We start from the raw sequence: 20,481 nt of genomic DNA on the forward strand, positions 1-20,481 counted from the left end.
CATTCAATCAGTGCATAGCGAAATCAGAAAAGCTCTTACTAGTAAAAATGCATGAATATATTGTTGTAGTACTAAAAAAAACTGTAATTGTATTTCAAGTTAAAGTAAAAAGATTAAGTCCATACAATAGCTAGTTTTACTAACAGTTGAAATATAATGGTAAAAATTTCCTTGCACATATAGTTATACCAAACTATATAACATGAAATTCCTAATCGGCATATTTATTTTATTTTTTATCATAGTGACCTTATTTACTACTAGAAAATAAAAAACAATGAAGTTGAAAAGTTCCATGAACAATTGTAGGATATTGGTTAACTCAATGACGAAGATCAAATTTTTCACTAAAGAGGTTCATACATATATAAACAATACAAAAAAATCAAAAAAACTCAATATCTAATATATATATATCAAATATAATTTTTATTAATGAATTTCTCGATCTTATCCGACTACGCACCTAGGTGAACCCATCATGTAAGTTGCTACACGAGGACACTAATTTAATATTCTAGAATTTGATCAGTATCTCTTTATTTTATTTCATCTAGGTTGTCACACAAATATTAAACAATAGCATAGGTAGAATAATTTGTTGTATATACTATACAATACTAGTAATATAATAATACTAAACACCATGATAGTCTCTAGGTGAATAATTTAATCTGAAAGCCTAGTCAAAATAACTATTACTTTACCAATAAACAAATAAATAAAAGGACATCCCAAATAAGATAAAAAGAATCTACTCAATTGAGGTCATTGGTTATGATGATGTTTGCATTATTATGGGATTGATTAGTGTATATTATAATAATATAATTAAAGATTAATGCCATTAACTTTACTCTAACATCATCAATCAACATCATTTATATTAATAATAAAATTTTTAATAAAGCATCCAAAGTAGTGTCAGACACCATAATCACCTACTACAATATTTTTTTTTTCAATAAAATAAAAATTTCATCAATCACTACAAATATTATCTCATTATCCTTCTTGTTTCTCAACAAAGACTTTATCTTTTACCCACCTAAACCAAAAAAAAAAGTGACAAATATGTCTAAAAACAGATTCAATTATCCAATTTACAAAAAACAGTTTTTGAATCTGCAAATAGTCTTTTAACACCTTGCAAGTTGCTTACTAGGACAAAACTTGCTATCACTCATCAGTTATTATTATAATAATAATAATTATTATTATTATTAGGAAATAATACCAAATACATTATCATCAGACTCTGGTTTATCCATTCCTTCTTCCAACATCATTTCTTTGTATCTGCAATCACTGCTGCAAAATGCCTTCTCACCTCTACAAAGAAAACACAATACACAATTACAAAACGGAAATTCTGCGTACGCAGACCTAATCCCTACCTCGTGGAGGTAGAGAGGTTGCTTGTGAGAGATCCTCAATTCAAGTGCATTTTATGAACGGGGAAATACGCCAATGAAGAAAACATGATAACTAATACGGAAAGCAATACAAAGCATATAGAAAAAGGAAGAAAAAGTCATATGGTAACAAATATCAAAAGGCAAGAAACTAGATGAATAAGGCTAATACTACGACATACATGATGCTCCGGAGTATCACCAAGCCTAATCCCACTGAAAAGCGCGATAACACCTACTAACCTTCTACCTTAATCTACGACTCTTCAAATGTTAGTGTCATTTTAAAGAATCTTTCAAAGAATACAGAACCTAACAGAAGTTCTCAATGTTTACTACCAGAAATTTGCAAAGAGAAGAAGAGCAAACTATTCTAAAAAAAAGGTATGTCAGAGAACAATTAAATCATGAGAAAAGAGAAGTAAAAACCTGGCCCTCATGAGTCATGACCACAATAATAAAACAAACAGATGATATGAAATCATCAAAATACTTTAGAATAGGCCTTGAAACTTTTAACATCTAACCTACTTTTGGACTTAGTCTCATAATGTCATTAACATTTTTTAAAGGTTATTTTACAGAAGAAAAAAAAAACTTTGCAGAAACACTGAATTCTACTAGAAATTTGCCAAAGGGTAAATTCAAGAGAAAATTGTGTACTAGAACAAGTATAGTGAGTATCAAACAACTTAAAGGGCATATCAAATAACAGTTAAATCATGCAAAAAGGAAGGCTATAGATTTTGAATCAAACCAAAAACAGGTCTAGACTAGTTTTTCGGTTTTTGAGACTTCGACTCACAAAACTACCAACTTTTTACAAACAAAATGCATATACAAAATCATACTTCAAGATTCAAGTTCAAAATCTACGGCCAAACCAGAGCTAAACAGATAATAACTAGGAGCTACTAGGCAAGTTTTTTTGGAGTTTTATAAAAAGCAGAAAATTTGGAATACCTGTACATGTAAATGTCTTTCCCTATTCCAAGATTCTTCTTGCAGTTGTGACAGAAGCTGAGAAAACTTTCAGATGGATAGGTCATTGGAGGACTAGTAAAAGTTTCATTTTCTTTTCTTGATGCAGAGTACTTAACAACACCACAACAGCTTTCAAGAATACAATCATCAAATATATGAGTTGTTCTTGGATTTGGACCATATGAAATTACACAAGTATACTCCTCAGAAAGCTCCATTTCAGCAGCAGATAGACTACTAAAAGCCCCTGGTGAATTTGGGATATCTATGTTAGAATTTGAGGAACCAAATGGAGATTTCTTCACAGGAGATAAAGAACCTAACTGAGAATTTCTAGTCTTGATACCAAAATCACCAGGTGAAGGTGGTGAATCAGTAGGGTAATTAAAAGTAGGAGGCAATGTAGGGATCTGAATCTTCAATTGTGAACCAAGAACAACCATTCTACTAACAGAATTCATTTCTTTAGAATCAGATTTTTCATCAATCAGAGCATCAACAAGACCAAGACCAACCCCTTTTGAGTCAAGTTTCTGGAAATGAACTCTACTTTCTGGTTTAGGAGATTTTGGATCAGACCAAAAGGGGTTTCTCAGAACAGTGAAAGGTTTACTATCAAGAATTGAAGTAGGACTCATAATAGACTCAGTATCAGGAAACCCCTTAGCAGCAAAACAAGTAAACAACCTTGGTGAACCAAAAAAAGAAGAGGTTTTTCTTGAATTCTCCATTGGAAAGGGTAAAGAATTATAATCTGCCATTATAAACTTTGATTAAAAGATTCTGATCTTGAACTTCTTCTTATTCCTACACAACAAAATCAAACCAAAAGTGTTACAAAGTTTCAAACTTTCCACTTCAAGAAACAAAAACAAAAGAAAAAAACTTACTTTCAACAAAGATTATTACATACCTTATTATCTCAGCTTGAAAACACCATCAAGATTCAACTTTTAAGCAACCCCAGAAACTAATTTGTACCAAAAAGCAAAGATCCAAAGAAGGGATGAATAAAGCAACTTTCTTTCAACAAGAAGAATCAATCATATCTGAGAACCGACATGAGACCTCAATAGTCATCATCAACACTAAACATTTACAAAAGCAACAAAAAAATTAGTCATCTTTTTCTTTCTCTTCCCTTTGCTCTTTTTTTCCCTCTCTTTTGTTTCTTGTGAATACTTACAACACTATATTATTTCAGCAAAATTGCATCATAAAGACACAAAGCCTTACATGCAGACAAAGACCCACAAATCAAAACTTAAAATGAAAAAAATAAAAAATACCCCATAGTTTATTTTTATTTTTTCAAAAAAAAAAAAAGTCTGATTCACTCTTCTAGTGCTCCTAACTGCAACCTTTTTTCTTTTTTTTGGTGGGTTTTTGTCCTCTTTCCCAACCCACTACACTTTTAGTCCCTTTTCCCCTTTTTTTCCTCCCCACCTTACTCTTGTTTCAGTTTCTTGAAACAGCTTTTATTTATAACTGAGTGAGAAAAAATTTAAAAAAAATAAAAAGGGGTGCATGAAAATCAGTGGTTTAGATGAAAACATTGGGCTTTAATCTGAAATGTTGTGGCAGTTTATTCATGGTGGTTTTTTTTTTGGTGATTGAAAACTCAGTCACTGAAAGAGAGTCTGCTAAACTGAGGAAACTGCTCTTCTCTAATACCTCTAGACATCAGCAATATATCTATATATGGAGTTGGCCATTGAGTTAATTTTCTTGAAGAGATGAGCTATGAATAGTGTTGTCAGTGGTAAATGCCAATTTTAAGGGTGTGGGGTTGTACAAATTTTGTACATTTGGCCTTTGGGGAGATTATTTGTACAATTTGAGTATTTTGTACAATTTTTATAATTCTCTAATCTCCTCCACTACTTTTGTGAGAAATTAGAAATAATTTGATGGTAAAATATTCATATTCCAGGATACGCAAAGATATTTCACCGAATATATTATTATTGTTTTTATTAATTCGTGAGTATAGCACCAATAATATTATGTAAAGTATTGATTATTATTTATTTGTACTTAATTAAAAATTTTGAATTTGAATGTTATTTGAATATAAATGTGTCTATATTATAGAGTGTTTTATTTTGGTATAATATTTTTCTATATAAAATTTTCAGTACACAATATTTAACACCATGCATAAGTAACGAGACAAACAATCAAAAAAAAAAGGTTTTAAGAATTTTTTTAATTGGCTTCTTTTCAAATATATTTTTCACTTTTAAAGTAATTTTTAAGTCTATTGACAATACAGGTACAAAGTGGTAGAAGAATTGTTCAAGGTCATTTTAGGGTGTCAAGAATGCAGGAAGAATAGATGTGGAGTTCAATGATATCATTCAAGAACAAGGAGATATTCAAAATTAGAATAATTATAGGATTATTAAGATGTTAAGCCAAATTATGAAAGTTGGGTAAAGGAACATGGAAATAAAAGTGACAAGTGATACGTCTATTATCGAGGGCCAATTTGATTAATATTAGTGCATTCAAGTATAAAAGTCATTCATATCATAGGAAGATTAGTAATGCAGTATAGCGAGAGAAAGAGAAACTTACATATTGTGTTTATCAACCTAATATAAGAATATGACTAGTGTTTATCAACATGATAATTCAATGATAAGTATCATGTTGTATGTTATTTGCAGACGATATAATAATGATTAATAAAATGTGTGATGGAGTTAATTTTAAGCTGGACATTTGGAAACAAGGCTGTGAATTCTAATGATTCAAGTTGAGCGCGCAGGACTAAGATAGAATACTAACAATGCAACTCATTAGAGAGATGTGAAAGTGAGAATTGGCTCAATTTATCTCAATGAGAGGAACTTTCAAACAGTTATCCTGAATAATGGTAAGATTAACGAGATGTTACACATCGCATTATAGTGGATGGAAGAAAATTAGGCTTGCATTTAATGTCTTATATGACAGGAACGTGACACGTAGACTTAAAAGTTGCTTTTATAAAGCGATGGTTAGACTAATTATGTTGAATGAAACAAATTATTGATCAACCAAATACTCACTTAGAAGTTGCGCTATACTTGTTTAAAAAATTTCCTACCATATCCATCATTGGAGGAGAGATTTTGAATTCTATAAATAAAAAATTTTTCATATATTACATAACACAATACTCTTTCATAATGTAGTCGTTAAGAATTTAGTTTAGAGTGAGATTATCCTCTCAATAAGTTTTATGCTATTAGTTTTTCGATATGTCGGTAAGTTGACTGAATCATATTAGGTAATATAGTTTTTAGTATAATTTTTCTCTGTCATTTGATTTGTCATTGCCAAATTTTGTAATTATTGATTTTCACATGACGCCCTGCAATTAAGAGCGAGGATATTATTGTCATGGCGGCAATGGGGCCCACAATGAACAAGAGAAGGGAAACGAGATTGAAACGATTCGGAGATGTGAAGAGAATATGACTAGAAAAGATGTGCGAGAGGTTGACTTTGGTGGGCCTAAGGAGAAACAAAGATATATTCAAGAAATATAGGAGAGAGGTGATTAAACAAGATATGATTCTCACAATTTATCAATGATATGACTTTAGATAGGAGAATATAAAGCTCGAAGATTAGAGAGAAGGTTAGTAGGTAACTGAGCGTTGTCTAAGAAATATTATCAGTGTTCTTTCCTCCATTATTTTTGCATGGCTACTTCAGTACTGTATCTTCTCTTCATATATACTTTTACATATGTATTTCTTATGCTTATGATTATTGAATACAGTCTTTCTACTTTCACAAGATATAATAAAGTTTTGTATGTACTCCAGACTAGTGTTGTGTATCGGTCGATGCGGTTCGGTTTAAAAGTTTGTCAGTTTGGCTTATTGGTTATCGATTTGTAGAGATGATATACTGTTAAAAATCATTAAGATATATATCTTATCAGTTATTGATTTATTGGTATTTTAATGTTATCGACTTAATTATTAAGATTTTGTTACAAAAAAAATATTGAAAAATCACTTAGAAACAAAGTGACAAACCAAATAAACCATGCACATGACTTCACAAGTTATATCTTACTCAAAATCAAACACTTTTACATTGTAGAATAACCAAATATTTGAGACAACCAGAAATAAAAGTATAAAATGAAACTATAAGTCAAGGACTTTATATTCAAAATGGTATAGTAAAACCTCTATAAATTAATATAGGTGGGACCATGAAATTTTATTATTTTATAGAGATATTATTTAATCGATTAAATCAATATTTATTAATTTAAAGAATGATTTGAGATTTGATGAAGGTTAATTTTGATTATATCAAAATCATTGTATCTTACTAATGTATGTATCATATTTATTGATTTCACATAAAAGAAAATATTATACATAAAGTGCAATGAATACATCAAAATCATTGTATCTTACTAATTTCGACCTTGTGATGCTGTGATAATAAGAGATTTCAAGATGTATGATCAAGCAGATTTTATCATAGGAATTAGAAGGCTATGAAGTGGGACGAACTGATCTAACAAAGACTAATGTTTGGATGCTATCAATTTTTCAATCCCTATTTGAAAAAAAATATTCAGCAAGAGACAATATCAAATTGTTTTCGACACTGTAAAATTCATTTGGGGGATGCAATCTCAGGGACTCTGAATGAACCTACTTGTGAAAACATCATTCATGAACTTGAGGTCATTTTAATGATCTCTGTTACCACCATAAAAAAGATGACAATAACATGTTGGATTATCCGAGTGAAAGTGATACATGTTCAGAGGACCTGCGCGTAGAAGTAACCGTGGATACCATCAGAAAAAGCAATGTTGATGATAAAGTTGAAGCTGATACCATACCTTTGAAACCAGTTAAACGTAAGAAAACACTTATCGCATCTAGAACTCTTCACAATCTTATGTGCAATTTGAAAAGATAACATCGGAGCTCGTGGATGCAATAAGAAAAGTAATAGATGAGCTTTAACCAGATTTTTTAAAAAAAAACACAATATAATCATATTTCACTAAATTGTCCACAGATATAGTTGTACTTTTAAAGATTTATTAATTTATGATATTAATGGGATCATATATTTATATAGATATCTTCTGAAAATATATTACTTTATTATCTTATCGAAAATGATAATTTTTTCCATTGGCTCAAGTCGGGACTGGAGGAATGAAGAAAACCTTACCCCGATACAAGAACCAGGTTCTTGTAATTCTGTCGCAATACAATAAAACAAAGATTTATCGTGGAAACCTTCCTAACTCAAGGAAGGGAAAAACCACACCGAAGTTTTATATTAATTCAAGATTTACAACTCAGTTAATCAATGAATCTAACTCTAAACTTCTACCCTTTTCGATTAACTATAATCGAAAACATTCCACTCAACAAGAAGTCAAGCTCGCTTCTTGTTTGCAAAGACTCTCAACTCTTCTTAACTCTAACCACCCAAGAAGTCAAACCGACTTATTGTTTAGAATTCTCACAATCTCTCTCCCAAGAAGTCAAACCCACTTCTTGTTACAATTCTCTCAAGACTCAACTCCCAAAAAGTCAAACCCACTTCTTGTTACATGATCTAGGAATTATTACAACTCAATAATAAACCTAGAACAAATCAACAAAGACTAATAACCCTAGACTTTAATTGATCATACTTCAACATTCAATAGTTCTGAGTGGAACAGATACGTGGACCTGGTCCTTATGTTGATGTGATGAAGGTGAACCTGGTCCTTGCGTTGCTGTGACGAAGGCCTGTGTTTTTTCTCCAGTAAATACTGCTCTCAAGATGATATATTTCGTGAATATGCAATGGCTATTGTTCTGGCTTTGCTGATAAATTTTCTCGATTTGTGTTTATGCAAAGACGTTTTTTTCCTTCAACTTCTTGATCCTTTTATAGATATGATTTGCCTTCAACTTCTGCAAGGAAAGGAATTACAAATCCTTTTCCTTCTTGAACTTGTCTATATTTACTTCTTTCCTTATTTGACTTGAATTGTTACTTCTTTATTTCTTTCCATATTTGTATCCTTCTTTCTCTCGATTTCTGCATTTTTTCTTCATTGCCGCAATACTTTTTCTTCTTAGCCGTAATCTCTCATAGAGTACACATACGACAACAAGTAGTGAACCATGCCTTCACTTTATCTATCATCAAAACTATTTTATATCTTCTCCTACTTTCAACAAGGAAAATATTATTTTCAAGATATTATTAATTTATCGAATATTAATTTATAGAGGTTTTACTGTATAAATATAATTATTTAATTTAATATCAGATTATCGGTTAATCCGTTAAGAAAAAACTCAAACTGTTAAGAACTGATAAACTGATAATAAAAAGAATCAAAATTATTATCAAAACCCCTAAACCAATAATCCAATACCGATAAATTAATAAATTTTTTGACTCAATTTTGAACAGTTCTACTCCGATAAAATAAAAATAGATAAAGTAAATGCACAATTTTATCTCAAAAGTATTTATGGTTATAGAGTGAGTTTTAACCAAACCACAACTTTTTACTATTTTTTTGAACTTTTTAGTGAATATAGAGATTAATAATTGAAATAAGAAAGGTCCAAAAAATAGTAGGGAAAAGAGAAGAAAAGATGAGGTAATCCAATTATTATCCCAAGGGAGTTAGTGAAAGGAGTGGGGTAAAGGGATGAGTGGGTGAATGGTTCACGGACTGTCAACTGGGCCCACTATCATCCTTCTCAAAACTCAAAAAAAATAAAACCTCGAATTTCGTATAATTTTTAACTTTTTGTGGGTCCACCTTTTACCATTTATTAAGCTCTTTTAAAAATTACGTAAAAAGTATTTGAGAATCGCAATAAATAATAGTTTAAAATGTTTATAAGATTTATGAAATATTTTCGGTCAAAAATAAATTTATTTGACTCTTAAAATTCAAAAGATGACATATAAAAAACTGGAGATAATATATATTTTTTGATATCAAATATATATATTTATTAAAGATGAAATTGATATTATACAAATTATAAGGATATGTATACGATGCATATTGATGTCATTCGTAAATTTTAGTGATTATATTATTATTATTATAATCATGCAATAATGTATATTCATATTTTCTGTGATGAAAATTATAATTTTTATATATATTTTAATTTTTGTTTTTTTATAATTAATTTATATATTCTCTACATTGTATTCATGTCCTAAATTAAGGATGAGATAAAAAAATTTATTATAAGTTAAAAAAAAATAAGAGTAGAGCTTGGTTTAAAAGTTGGGCAACTTTTACATATAGCAAACAAAAAATTCATATTTGTATGCTATAGCAAACTTTGCATAATTGTGCTCCATAGCAAACATAAAAACTATATAATTCGCTATACATATACAAGTGTATAATTCGCTGGCCAAAATTGTATAATTTGCTGGCCTATTTCGCTGCAATTGTATAATTCGCTATCTTATTTTCACTGCAATTGTATAATGCACAATTGTATAATTCACTGCCTATTTCGCTGCAATATTAAGTGTATAGCAAGAAGATATATGTTTTTCTTTCGCTTTATACAAAAACAAAAACACAACATATACACTTCTGTTGTATAAAGCTAGAGAAAATTGTATTTCACTGCAATTGTATAATTCGCAATTGTATAATTCGTTGACCTTTTTCTCTGCAATATTTGAAGTAAAATGTTTGTAAATTGTATAATTAAGTGTATAACACGAAGATATATATTTTTGCATGTGTATATACAATTTTCTCTCGCTTTATACAAAACAGAAACAGAATTATACACTTCTGTGTATAAAGCGAGAGAGACGAGCGAGAATGGAGAGTGGCGAGCGAGATTTCTGGGAGAGAGACGCTGGCAAATTTTAGCTAATGTTTGCTATGTAGCACAATTAAATCAAACCCTAGCTATTCTATTTAATTTAGGTTATTAATTTGCTATTATATACAATTTTCCCTTAAAAGTTTAAGTATAGTGGGTCAATAATTACTTCTCATCGAATCAAGAATCAACTAAATCATTAACGTAGGACAATCTACTCGATTTAACTTACTTTAAAGACAATATTCAACTCTTTTCCATCTTAAAATGCAATATAAAGTTAATTTTTAGTGAGTCATGACAAAGATTGATGTTTATACATAAAAAAAATACTAATATTTTTCCAAAAATTTAATAATATTAATTATTCGTCTAAAGTTGAAAGACAATCGAATTTACATTTCTCAAGTCTATTAAACTAATACTTTTTTTTTTTGCATTTTAAAATAGTGTTTTGTTTTTATATTGAAATTCATTTATATTTAGATTATTTGAATTTAATATTTCAGATTTCAGAATGAAAAAATATTCATTACTTTATACCACATTTCTTGTTAATAATATCGAGAAGATTATTAAGAAATATTTAATTGGAAATAAGTTATTCTAGAATTAATTATTTTGAATAAATTTTTCCGTTATGTATATGAAATAACTTATTTCAATACTGTGACAAAAATAATGGGATAAATAAGACAAGAACAACATATTATCTTTAACCAAATGTAAAATAAAATAATCTTTACATTTTTTATCTGAGATTATTATACATTATATCTCACGTTAAAACGAGTTTTGAGATTATTAGACTATTACTAGTCAAACATTGCACCAATGGCATAATCATTTGAATGGGTTACCTGCTTCAACTTTTGTGACCCACAAAGATTAATCAGTCTTTTGTATATTCACATCATCCTTGATAAGGATTAGATACAGTATACAGATAAGACACTACTTGAAAATATATTTCCATTTTTTTTTTGGAAAGTAATTTAACAATTTTTTAAAATATATTACTATGATATTGTTATCAGTTCAATATATACACAACACATATTTTTGGGGTACATTTTATTAATAAATTACATTTAATTAATTGTCTAGAGAAATCGTTTTAAAAAAAGATTTGAGTTAATTAATTTACGCTATTCATAAACAAGCAGACTATACTCTAGTTGACTAGGACATTTTTCCCTTAATGGATTGATTTAATTATGAAATTGAATATAAGTTTATATAAATAATAACAAGTGTGGGAAAATTACGTTAAAATTAAAGGCCATATTTGTTTGAAGTTAATGTTATTGGTTTTGTTAGAAAAAGGGAAAAAAAATTGTTATTGGATTAAATTAAATAAGTCTTACTTCTAATGGTAGGATTACATTTTGATATTTATTTATTTTTGGTCCCCACCCCCACCCTAACCCAACCCACAGAGGCGGATCCAGTAAGCCAGACGCGGGTGCTCGAGCACCCATTGATTTCCGAAATTTATTGTATATATATATATAGAAAATATAACACATATGTTATTATAATATAAATGAGCACCCATAAAACAAAAGTAGCTGTGGGTGAGCTTTGCAATAAGAGGCACGTGAAGTCACTGGCGAGGGTTCGAATCCCGCCAAGTAGCATTTCTTTTTTTAAATTTTTTCCAGCGAATTTTATGTTAAAGGAAGTGAGCACCCACAACCTTTAAATCCTAGATTTGCCACTGCCAGCCCACCCCATGTTTGTATTTGTATCGGGGGTTTTCAAATTTGTATCGAAAAGTCAGCTAAAATATTTCTTAACGAAGTAATTTTTTATTTAAAAGAGAACTCAAATATAAAATTTTCAATTAAAATTAAAAGGGTACTTTTCATTTTATAAACGTCTGTATTTTAAAGTGAAGTTACTTTGTAGTGTTATATTACCTAGCTTCGTGTAATTGTCACATTCACCTTTATTTTTTTTTTCTCAATTAAATTTTTTTAATAGTACTTTCAAATACATGACATTAATTATTCCATTTCCAATAAGCTAAAAAAAGTTCAATTTTGGGAGAGCTTTAATCAATTCCTTCTTACTTTATGTCTATGTCTAGTTTTACAAGATAAAGATTGAATATTAAGTGTATTTTAATAACTTTTTCTAATTAAGAAAAATGTATGCTTCTTTTATTATACAAACAGACATCAAAAATAATATATTTAGTAAAAACGATGGATTCAGAGATGATATAGTATACTCAACTTTATTTTTTTCATGTGAAAATAAAAAAAAATTAATTTTAACAAAAAATCAATCTAAATAATATCTTTCAAATTAGATATATAAAAAAAATACAGTAACTTTTATATTTATTTCCACTATTTTCTTCTACTAGAAAATAACTTGTACTTTGTATTGAGTCATACATCATATGAATAATTTTCTTTTACAACTTTATAACTTACTTTTTTTAATAAAAAAAACAAAAAAATAATAAGATCACCCTTTTTTAATTAAAAATATATTTATTATGTAAGAAATTCCAAGAAAATAAAAGAAAAGTAAAAGAGATTATAGAAGTCTCTTTCAAACTTTATTAAAAATACCTAATTTCATGTCTTTCCAGTCTCATTTAATTCACTTCTTCCAATTCATACTATCGATCGTCCTTCGCTTTTATACTTTTTAAAATTAAATATTTACTCTACGGAGATGTTTGTAATTTTTAAAAATTAATTATTATTAAAAACTAAAAAATTGTTTTAAATTTTTAACTAACAAATAATTAAAGATATCAACTTTCAAAATTTACGATGAATAATTTGACACCGAAAAAGTATATAATAAGGTTGTCAATACTACGTGTCTAATTAATTGTAAAAATATGATACTCTTTTTCAAAGGAAGTTTAATAGGGGATAAAACGTGATTTCATATTATATCTTAAACTCGAGATTTTATTATTAAGAATATAAGAGTCTGATCTTTTTAGTTAAGTTATTATTAGCACGAAATAAAAGAAGAAAAATAGAATAGCGCTGTTTGAAATTCGAGGGTCAACACATTAATATTAATTTTTTTTTATGTTTAACTATATTTGAAAATCTTTAGACAAATCATCATACTTTTTAGAATTAAAGGTAATTTGTTAATTGATTGATGAATTATTCTAACAAATAGGAGCAATAATTAACCAAAAGAGTATTAACATCTTCTCATATAATCGTTTGCTTCATCAAATAAAATACTTTAAGATTAAATTTATTTATTTTTCTTTGAGATATAATTATTTTCAGAATAATTTATCTATCAAAAATTGTGTTATTCTACCTAGGAAGTGGATAAATTAGTCTTACGACTATAATTATAGGATAATTTTATTTGCAAAATAATTTATCAAAGTCATGACAGTAAATATAATTTAAATTATTTTCAGAGAAAGTATTACTTTATTATTCTTTTTTTAAAAAATAAATAAATTTGTAAACATGTTCTACAACAGTGTGATTAGATTTTTTCCAACTCTATTGTCAATAATTAGATTGGAGACATTTTAATTTGACCCCTTTGATTAGATTAGAACAATTTTTTAAATATAATATTAAAAAAAAAGTAGGTTTCATTGTGGTGATAATTGATATATGCATTTAATGCCAAATGGCAAAAATAAAAAAAATTGGTCAAAGTAATTAAGATATGTAATTAAATTCTGGTCATTGTCCAAAAATCATTTATGCGAAGTGCACATTGGTCCCTACAAGAGTTATTTATAATAATGGAGTATTTTTATTTTCTTCGTTTTTAAAATAAGTGATATTTTTATTTTAAATTTGTTCCAAACTTACTTTTAAAAAGTAAGAAGTGTTTTTATGAATAACCCCAAATTAAATGCTTCAAAAAGAGAGAAACTTTTTAATGATTTTTCATTATATAAAATTTTTTAATAAAAAGGATAAAATAGAAGAAAAAGTCATCGATGTCCTCTTAATTTGTGAAAACCACTTATATTTAAAATAAAATAAAAAGAAAAAACATATCACTTAGTTTGACATAAAAAACAGTATTGAATAGATTTTCCAGATTCTTTTAAAAAAATATTTTACGTGAAAATTATGATTTAGAATACTTCGTTCATTTTTTATTTGATATGAAATTATTTGACCAGTCATTAAATTTTAAAGATTAAAGAAGAACTTTTGATATATAAATAAAATAATATTTATATCAAGAAAAAAGCATAAAAATTCACCCATATGCTAACTTTCTTTTAGTTTTTTCATATATTTACTTTTAAATATTTTAATTCCGATGATCATCATTTTATTAATTTTTTTTTAATAAAAAGATGTTGGTCCACTAAAATTGTTTTCTGAAAGAAAAATATGCGACAAAATGAAAGATATGTGTATAAAATGTGATAAAATATTATTTTTTTGTAAGTTTTAGTTACATATATTTTATTTCAAAAAGAAATTATGCTATATTAATACTAAAATTAGTACCAAAATTAGATGCATTATTTGTTGTCCAAACTTGCAATTGATTTGGAATGTACTTTTATTTCCAAAACTGTCCCAAGTAACAACAAACGTTTTGTGTCCAATTTCATATAAATCACTTTGGTGGGTTGAAACTTGAAATGATCTTATTGGAATTAAGTTTTTTTTTTCTTTTTCATTTGTTTATTATTTGCAACAACTTTTAAATATATAAAATAAATAAATTATACAAATAAAATATGAAGAAACATAATGTTATTGATTAAGATATCGAATACAATTCTGTTGATCCTTTGATTCTACTCTCCTATGATTTATCCGTGATTCGAGGGCCGTTAATGGCGTACTTCTCGAACCAGGATGATTTAGATTTTGACCTATCTTTATGAATAAACCATCAATTTGTGGAGTATTCGAGATCTTGATCTCTTTATTAAATTTCCGAGATGCCTTTTAAGTAAATTTAGTACCCTTTATATAGGCATAAACTAGGGTTTAGGGTTGAATAGCCTCCAAGAATTCAAATTAAATTGAACACAATTTGTAGAATCTCAACTCAAATTGAACGCATCTTGTAGGGTCCACAAAATTTCAATATCTACATTCATAATATGGGATAAGTGAATCTACGATCTTTTAAAATATTAATGCATTATTAAACAATAAAATAAACTGTTGTTAAATGGAAAAAGATCTCTGGTACTCAAGAAAAATGACTTAAAACATTCAATTGAGGTCTAAGTGAACCATTCATCTTGTAGTATATATGTTTTAGCAGATAATACTACATCAAGTTTTAAAATATTTACATAAAATATTTAATTTTTTAAAAAGACCACAAATTTACGTACTTTAAATTTTTGTTATAAATTTTCTTTCTTAATAGAAATTCGATTAATCCAAATTCATAACATAAATTTTTTTACGAGATTTGTTTTTTCATATTTAAAATTTATATTTAAAAACTCTGGATAAATGTAGAGGTATTATATCCACCTCCTTGTTCATAGGTTATATTTATATTTTAGCAGAATATATTATGTAAAGGGACCACTTTTTTGGTTGAATAATGGAATTCAGAAGAAACCCTAATTAATTTAATGAATTAAATTGGTGAGACAAGGCATTTCTTAATGTCCTATCAATTGGTCCACTTAACATAATTGTTAAGGCCTAGCTTTGTAAAACAGAGAAGATATGTTTCAACTCAAAGATAAGTGGCTTCAATTTATCTTGTCCATAATTAGGGGTGTTCCCATATTGTTTTGCTTTTAAATTATTAAAATTACATTAAATATAACATATGTTTATTAATTTGGTTGTTATCGATTTCATTTTAATTATTAATCATACACAATAATAAAAGAACCTATTTACTGAAAAAGAAATATAATTATAACTACTGGCAGAACCTTCAAACATTTTAAATCTCTTTGGGAATTCATAGTTTCCATATACTTCTTTGAAGAAAAGAATTCATTTTTTTACTCTTTACTAAACTCTAAACTTAAGTCTTAAAACAAGGTTAAAACATTTGCACTAAACACACACTTTGGTCTAGATAAAGAAAAGATAGTGTCATTCCTAGTCCCACCTAGAATTGCTATAGAACTAATTTACATGAAACCCTGAGGGTAGCTCAGCCGCTAAAGACCCGAGGACAAAGTTCTTCAGGTCGCCAGTTTGAGCCCCAACAGGGCCATTGGAGGCATTACAAACTGGCTGCGTCTCCAGGGCCCCGTGGAACTAACCGTGGTGCATCCGTCTTGAAACAGCGGGACCCGGTGGATACAGCTAGTCGGGTTCGCAAAGCGATACCCGAAAACCACGGCAAAAAAAACTAATTTACATGAAATCAATGAGATAAATGCTCTCGTTTTTTAGACGTTTTTGCTTTGTTGAAGAAATGAAAATTAAATTTGATGAAAACATACATAACATGTTTGAAATTGTTTATAAAAAGTTATATATTATGTATGTATAATATATATATATATATATATATATATATAAAATTTATCAGTTTGGTGATTTGTCCGATTTTTTTTTTAACGAAACTAAAATTAAACAAAATATTATCAATTTTGAAAAATGTGAAAACAAACTCTAATCCAAATAAACTCAGTTTATTTAACTTGTTTAGTTTGATTTATCCTTCGGTTAATTTCCTGATTTAAGCCTAGTAATTTAGCTGAGTGTAATTAACTTTTAATTAATGTAAACGTGCTATTTTAACCCTTTAAGTTAACATAAGTTAAAAATTTAACCAAATAATTATTTTAAAGTAACAAAATAAATATTCTTTTGGTTTTATTGCCTTACCAACTTATGAGACTTGGGGAAGAGAGTTTTTTTTTAAAAATCAAATTTCAAGGCATTTTCTTTTTTTCTTTTTAATCTCCATCTAAAAAAACTACAAAATAAACCCAAAATTCAAAAAATCTTATAGTTAATAAATAAAAAATGAAACAGTATTTTGATTATTTTCCAACCCTCCATTAATTGTATTCAAGGACAATACAAATAATGAAAAAAAAAAAGAGAGTAAGCGTAAAAGAATGGAAAAGAATTGTCTATATAGCAGACAAAGTTATATTCACAATTATTTTCCTCAAAGTACAATTATTAGTTAGACAATGACAAGGCTTTCTCTCTGTTTTTTCGTCTCAAATTATCTAGCGTAATTTTTTATTCATCTCAAATGAAGAATTTTTTTTTATTATTATTTAATACTCATTAATTATTTACTCTGCTTTTTGGTACAGTTATTATTAAAAAGAAAATAAAAAGAAACAATTGATATTGTTTTACATTTTAAAATAAGAAATATGTAGAATAAATATTTTTAGAAATCACAATTAAAAATTTATGATGGAGAAAGAATCAACAAATGGGAAATAGAAACAATAAAAATAAGAATCTCGGAAAAAGCCATATAATTTAGATGAATAACTACGATGTAGAGTAAGAAATGGCTATAAAAGTAAAAAGAAAAATTACTCCGTCGTTTCCATATTATAAGTCACCTTTTCATGTAAACTTGCATTAAGAAATAAGGTAATTTTATCTCAATGCTCTTATTTAATTAGTTGTAGATTTCCAAGGTTAGTTTAAGTAAATATATTTTCAAGATTAATTAATTAACTAATAAAGATATAATGAGCAAAATATGATATTTTATGCAAAAAATTTAGAAAATGACATACATTGTGGTTCAACTATTTTTAAGGGGTGACTTATAATATGGGACAGAGATAGTAGATATGAAAGTAATTGGATATGAATAAAATTATGTGTAGTTTCCTAATAGGCTCTGTAGTAATTGCTTTGAATTTAGTCGGAATCTAATATGAACTTCGACACTGAGTAATAAAATAAATAAAAAAGACAAATAAATGAATAACATGTAACCTCAAAACTTTTTTTTTTGGATAATATTTTGAAAAAAAACTTGTTTGTAATAATATTGTTAGGAAATAATTTAGATAATCTAGAGCTATTATTGACAATCTTAGATAATCTAAATCAATGTATTTAGACCCACTATTGATAATCTTAGAAATGTTATAGAAAAATTTGATCGTATTCTTATTAGACTTAGGAAAATCACTTCGAATTAAAGTAAATTTAAGAGACTTAATTGAAGAGGCCATTAGGTCATCACTCTGAATTGTATAAGGTTAGGTTCTTTGTCACTTCTCAACCACTCTTAATTAATTAAAATTAGTATCTTATTATAATTAACCCGTTAATTATTAGATTAGAAAAGGAGAGGAATTCGGTATATCCACGTCCCGTTTGGAATAATTCTCCGTTGCTGGATTGACATGATTGAAACATAATACACTTTCATCTTTATCTTTATTTCGATTTTGTTTGTATACTTTTCGTATTTTTCAGTGAATAATGCATTAAAATTTTGATTAGACAAACATCATGATAATCGTTGCGGTTTTGATAATTTTTTAATTTATTTCTAAATAAATTCTGTATTTATATTAATATTTTTCTATTATAAATTGAGAATATAACTTTAGTCTATTTAATCATACTGAATCCATAACAACAACACCCCTGACGAAGTTATTTATGAGGAAATACTATCTACTTCGAACCTCTTTGGGTACGAAGTCGCCTTAACCCTAATATAAAACTTTTAACGCATATTCAAATTTAGTTAGATTTCCATATAAATATGAAATATAAAAAGAAAATAAGAAGAATTTAGACTATTTTACATTGAGGTTTTAAAGGTATTACTACTATATTTTTTCAGAGTCCTTGAATTATGACCAAAATTAATTTTACTTGGCAAAAATATATTCTCATAGACAATAATATAACAATATACAAATTGAAGAAGCATCAATACACAGTAAAAAGGGCAAAAGTTAGGTCTCATCCACGTTAATTTTTTTTTTCGAATGACCAATTATTATTTGCCTATTTTTCCTGTCACAAACTTTTCTTATGTTGCATCATTTTTGTGTTATTTTATATTTATCATTATAAAAGAAATTAATGTGACGCCCACTCAATTTATTGGCCCAGTGTGATGTTGACCAGATTTTTTTGACCCACATCTAAAAAAAATTATAAGTACCTTTTTCTTTTCAAAAGAAAAAATTGAGAGAAAATATGTCAGATTTTTCACATTGGTCCCCAACATATGATTTGGTCTGCATGGACCCTTTTGGCTCCAACAATATTTTGGAAAAAATTTGGGGACGTTTGATCATAGATATTCAAATATATTTGACATATAGTATTTGAGTGAAATTACGCCATGTGTTTGGCCATAGTATTTAAAAAATATATTTCACTTTTTTAGAAATATATGTTTATGGCTTTATGTCCATAAGTTTAAAAACTATCAAGACTAAACATACGTTTGTATTACAAGTCAATTGAATCTTCGTTTCAACAATAACAAAATAGTGTCTATGACACTAGAGCAGTGTGGTAATTTGGAGTGAGTGCAACAAGTATCATTCCATATATTGTGAAGTTGACAAAGCACATGACTTTGTTACATGAGTCGATTGTTCATCATTTTCATCAACAACCATATCATCATTTAATAATCACTAAATATGTCAACACTATTTTGGTGTTCACGTAAAAAATTATGTAATACAACGCAAACAACTACTATAGAGGGTGTTTTTCTAAAAGATAAAAGTTTTGTGTAAAATTTTAATTTTCAAAAGATCAAAACAATGAGATTTGACCCAAATATTAAAAAAAACTAGTATTTGGGAATTTGGGATATTTGACAAATAATGGTAGATTGTATGGACAAACACTATTTGCCTAATTTTTCCCCAAATATTATTTGGGAAATCTTCACAAATTTATGGATATTTTAATAGTTTTTAGAACGTATGAGTACTAATCTTATTTTTTAAAAATAGTCAAATATTCTTAGAAAAACCTACGCTAAACACATGTTGTAATTTCACCAAAAAAACTCGGCCCAAATATTATTGGAAAAGTTGTGTATAGTAGCAAACTATTAATTCAGATTAAATGCTATAAATATACTTTGATTAATTGTACCCTATAGCAAATTATTGCTATTTTCGCCTCTCCCCCGGGTGGAATCTTGCTCCCGCTCTCGATTGGTGGTAGTGTCGCTCGCCTCTCTCGCTTTTTATACAAACACAAATGTATAAAATGTGTTTCTGTTTGTATAAAGCGAGAGAAAATTGTATATATACATATATTTTTGTTCCTCTCTCTCCC

General features: G+C 27.7%; 1 protein-coding gene across 1 annotated transcript; it reads right to left on the bottom strand.

The window, feature by feature from the left end:
- Positions 1 to 937: 937 nt before the first annotated feature.
- On the bottom strand, positions 938 to 4,144 carry LOC107031516 (FCS-Like Zinc finger 8-like). The gene is made up of 3 exons (XM_015232922.2): positions 3,313 to 4,144; positions 2,379 to 3,206; positions 938 to 1,332 (listed from the first exon to the last, which is right to left on the bottom strand). Exons 2-3 carry the CDS (start codon positions 3,158 to 3,160, stop codon positions 1,224 to 1,226), a joined length of 891 nt encoding a protein of 296 aa, XP_015088408.1. The 5' UTR covers positions 3,161 to 3,206; positions 3,313 to 4,144; the 3' UTR covers positions 938 to 1,223.
- Positions 4,145 to 20,481: the final 16,337 nt, after the last annotated feature.

The sequence above is a fragment of the Solanum pennellii genome, chromosome 9 (genome assembly GCF_001406875.1).
Source record: "Solanum pennellii chromosome 9, SPENNV200".
Classification (NCBI taxonomy): Eukaryota; Viridiplantae; Streptophyta; class Magnoliopsida; order Solanales; family Solanaceae; genus Solanum; species Solanum pennellii.

Coding starts and splice junctions, on each gene's coding strand:
- LOC107031516 (XM_015232922.2), bottom strand. CDS start 3,160: ATGGCAGATTATAATTCTTTACCCTTTCCAATGGAGAATTCAAGAAAA. Junction 1,333..2,378: donor AAAGACATTTACATGTACAG/GTATTCCAAATT, acceptor TTTTCTTTGTAG/AGGTGAGAAGGCATTTTGCA.